Source organism: Salvelinus sp. IW2-2015, linkage group LG36 (assembly GCF_002910315.2).
Source record: "Salvelinus sp. IW2-2015 linkage group LG36, ASM291031v2, whole genome shotgun sequence".
NCBI classification, from domain to species: Eukaryota; Metazoa; Chordata; class Actinopteri; order Salmoniformes; family Salmonidae; genus Salvelinus; species Salvelinus sp. IW2-2015.
The window spans coordinates 38,090,058-38,094,224 of NC_036875.1; the positions used below are offsets into that span (position 1 = coordinate 38,090,058).

The 4,167-nt window shown below is 42.3% G+C and overlaps 1 protein-coding gene across 2 annotated transcripts; it reads left to right on the top strand.

The window, feature by feature from the left end:
- The first annotated feature begins 1,102 nt into the window (after positions 1–1,102).
- Positions 1,103–2,582, top strand: LOC111959850 (CMRF35-like molecule 3). 2 transcript variants are annotated; one of them, XM_023981673.1, is made up of 4 exons: positions 1,103–1,239; positions 1,334–1,657; positions 1,862–2,003; positions 2,370–2,582. In XM_023981673.1, exons 1-4 carry the CDS (start codon positions 1,191–1,193, stop codon positions 2,488–2,490), a joined length of 636 nt encoding a protein of 211 aa, XP_023837441.1. In that variant the 5' UTR covers positions 1,103–1,190; the 3' UTR covers positions 2,491–2,582. The 2 variants fall into 2 exon arrangements, with proteins under 2 accessions (XP_023837441.1, XP_023837442.1); XM_023981674.1 differs by having other exon boundaries at positions 1,337–1,657.
- Positions 2,583–4,167: the final 1,585 nt, after the last annotated feature.

The window sequence follows — 4,167 nt, forward strand, 5'->3', positions numbered from 1 at the left end:
GAGACTGAAAAGATTTGGCATGTGTCCCCAGATCGTCAAAAAGTTCTACAGCTGCACCATCGAGAGCATCCTGACCGGTTGCATCAACGCCTGGTATGGAACCTCTCTGCATCTGACTGTCATGCACTACAGAGGGTAGTGCGTACGGCCCAGTAAATCACTGGGGCCTAGCTTCCTGCCACCCAGGACCTATGTCAGAGGCGGTGTCAGAGGAAGGCCCAAAAAATTGTCAAGGACTCCAGTCACCCAAGTCATAGACTGTTATTTCTGCTACCGCACGTGGTACCGGAGTGACAAGTCTAGGACCACATTGACCCCCCACCCCAGGCATAGTCACTTTACAAATAACGTTGACTAAGCTGTACCCTGGCACATTGACTCGGTACCGGTATCCGCTGTCCATAGCCTTGTTATTGTTATGTCATTTTCTTGTGTTACATTTTGATTTCGATTTTTTTCACTTTTGTTTATTTAGTAAATACTTTCGGGAACTCTATTTCTTGAACTGCATTATTGGTTAAGGGCTTGTAAGTAAGCAATTCAGGGTAAGTCCTACACCTGTTGTATTTGGCGCATGTGAGAAATACAATTTGATTTGATTTGATCTGGGTCATAGGAAGAGAGTGGTTGGAATTCTCAGTTACTGCAGATGCAACATTTTGTTTCCCATGTCGAAGGTCAGTCAGAGGTGGAGTTTACGGTGGAGCCATTATCCTGGCGGCGCTTGTTTTTTTATTTACTAGGCCTACTACTTAGTTCCACTGGTTTGTTCTGTTCTCATTCATTTTGATGACAGCTCAATGATGTCTGTATCATGTATGTTTCACAGACCATAAGGTCTTACAGGAGGCATGTAGAGGTCTAAAAAGGGCCTAAAATGGCCACTTTCATCATGATTTTCTCAAAGATTGTTTGTGATACAATTGTATAAAGCATGTCAAACATCCTTCCACCCAATGAAGTTTCTATGTTTGAATTGCCAGAACAACCTGAGAAGGCGCAAAATTATTTTGGGTATCCTGGTGTGGAACTGCCCAATAGCCAGAGAGAGCAGGTACAGGAAGGGGTGGACCTCACAGCCCAGTCTGAATGCAGAGAACTCTTTCACCAGTCACCACAAACAAAGAGTTTCCATCTCCATAACCTTTAAAGTCATAGATTTCAGATAAAGATTGAGTTGAAGCAGAAAGATGACTACCAAGATTTGGATCAATCTCATCATCTTATGTTTATTAAAAGGTATGTTGTTTTAAATCATTGACTATACATTTTTAGTCACTGTTAAATGAAGACACATTGTTTAATGCTTGTGTTTGTTTGTGATTTTCTTCAGCAGCCTCATCCCTCTCCGGACCCTCAGAGGTGAAGAGTGCAGTTGGTGAAACAGTCCACATCTCCTGCCAGTATCACCCGTTCAACAGGGACAAGGTCAAATTCTGGTGCAGGGGTTATTACTGGTACTTCTGCACAGTTATCATTCGATCTAATCAACCTAAACATCTGACCGGTGATGTTCAGATATTGGACGATAAAACCCTTGGGTTATTCACAGTCAGTATGAAAGGAGCAACAGCTGAAAACAGTGGCTGGTACTGGTGTGCAATTGAAAGAGCCAGCAGTCCTTTGGCGTTTCGTCTTCGCCTGACTGTCTCTGAGTGTAAGTACTGTATGTAGCTGAAGTTGTTGCTTACAGTTTTTATTTTTCTCTGAGGAATTTAATATAACATTGCATATACCAGTGATCAATTACTATTAGTGAAATCAGTGCTTACAAATGTTTCTAAAGAAACCTGTGTTTCATACCATTACTTTTTATGCTATGTCCGTTATGAGTTGCTGTGTGAGTTGCTGTTTCCTGCAGGGCTTGTATCTCGGCTCAAAACAGGAACCACAAAACAGTACGACAAGACCTCAACTTCCCCAACAACGTTGACAACATCACGGTCCACACCTTGTACGACTCAAACAACAAGTCTCATATCTGCTACAAGCAATTCAACAAGGTATAGCTTAGTAAATAAGGCTACCAATTTATTGTAAATTGTCGACACTACTGTTTCTGCATAATGTGCATATGAACGCAGGGGATGTCCACTCAATAATCTAAAACAGCACAATGCACAAACTAACTATATCAGGGATAACCAATTCCGATCCCTGAGGGCAGGAACACTTATGGTTTTCATCCTCTCCTTCTAATCAGGTAGAAACAAAAAGCAGAAGTATTTTCGGCCATCCAGGACCGGAATTAGGCATCCCTGAACTGTACAGTAAAAGTTGCACAGACCTGCTTACCTATGAGTGGCTAGATTACTCTTCATGTGTTACATTTCAATGTGGTTCACCCTCAGCTGACTCTATATCTACAGTGTGACAGTGTCCTTGGATCGAGATGATCCGGTGTGGAAAGTATGGAGAGTACTGCGCTGGATGCTCTTCCTCTTCCTGTGTCTGTTCCTTGTTCTCTTCAGTATACGATGCCATCGCTGATATTTGTACTATTCCTGCCAGTGTATCGCTTGCCTCAGTGTGTGCTACATTTTCCCCAAATCAAAATGTCCGAAATAAAATCGTTGAGAATATTGTTTGTTTTAATTTAGAAAGCTAAAACATTCAAACATGCACACATATTAATAATAAGCAAATACATGGAGGTCATAACATGTTCTGAGAGATATGAATGTATAGAGATACAATACTAAAGATGTAGGATCTTCATTTGAACCGGAAAATAATCCTGCAGCAACGGGAAAATGTGAACAATTATGTGGATTAGAATGAATGGACATTTTTGTTGGAGTTGATATATTTGTCGTTAGGGCAAATCAAGTCTGACATTTCAAAGTGGAAATGACACACTTTAGAAGCCTCTTTAAAAGTAAAATACATTAGAAGTTTGCATTTCCTGCTTTGCAGAAAAAGTGATCAATAACAAAAGAGTGATGAAGATCCTACATCTGCAAGAGACAACACTATTATAATGCTACGACACTGAACAAAAATATAAACGCAACACGTAAAGTGTTGGTCCCATGTTTCATGAGCTGGAATAAAAAATCCCAGAAATTTTTATTTATTTTATTTTATTTTACCGTTATTTTACCAGGTAAGTTGACTGAGAACACGTTCTCATTTGCAGCAACGYCCTGGGGAATAGTTACAGGGGAGAGGAGGGGGATGAATGAGCCAATTGTAAACTGGGGATTATTAGGTGACCGTGATGGATGAGGGCCAGATTGGGAATTTAGCCAGGACACCGGGGTTAACACCCCTACTCTTACGATAAGTGCCATGGGATCTTTAATGACCTCAGAGAGTCAGGACACCCGTTTAACGTCCCATCCGAAAGACGGCACCCTACACAGAGCAGTGTCCCCAATCACTGCCCTGGGGCATTGGGATCTTTGTTTAGACCAGAGGAAAGAGTGCCTCCTACTGGCCCTCCAACACCACTTCCAGCAGCACCTGGTCTCCCATCCAGGGACTGACCAGGACCAACCCTGCTTAGCTTCAGAAGCAAGCCAGCAGTGGTATGCAAATGTCCCGTACACACAAAAAACACACATCTCTCAAATGTTGTGCACAAATTTGTTTACAAGTTTTGAGGGCGTGTGCAAGTGGCATGCTGACTGCAGGAATGTACACCAGAGCTGTTGCAAGAAAATGTAATGTTAATTTCACTAACATAAGCTGCCTCCAACGTAGTTTTAGAGAATTTGGCAGTACGTCCTTCCGGCCTCACAACCGCAGACCACGTGTAACCACGCCAGACCAGGACCTCCACATCTGGCTTCTTCACCTGCGGGATAGTCTGAGGGGGTGCTGAGGAGTATTTATGTCTCTAATAAAGCCCTTTTGTGGAGAAAAACTCATTCTGATTGGCTGGGCCTAGCTCCCCAGTGGGTGGGTCTATGCCCTCCAAGGCCCACCCGTGGCTGCACCCCTGCCCAGTCATATGAAATCCATAGATTAGGGTCTAATACATTTATTTAAATTGACTGATTTCCTTATATGAACTGTAACTCAGTAAAATCTTTGAAATTGTTGCATGTCACAAAAATATTTTTAATAAACCCAACCAGATTACTCCTTTGAATCCATGGCCATCCTGCATTCACTTCCACAGATATTGACATGGCTTGGAAGACATCAAAGAAACCAATCCCA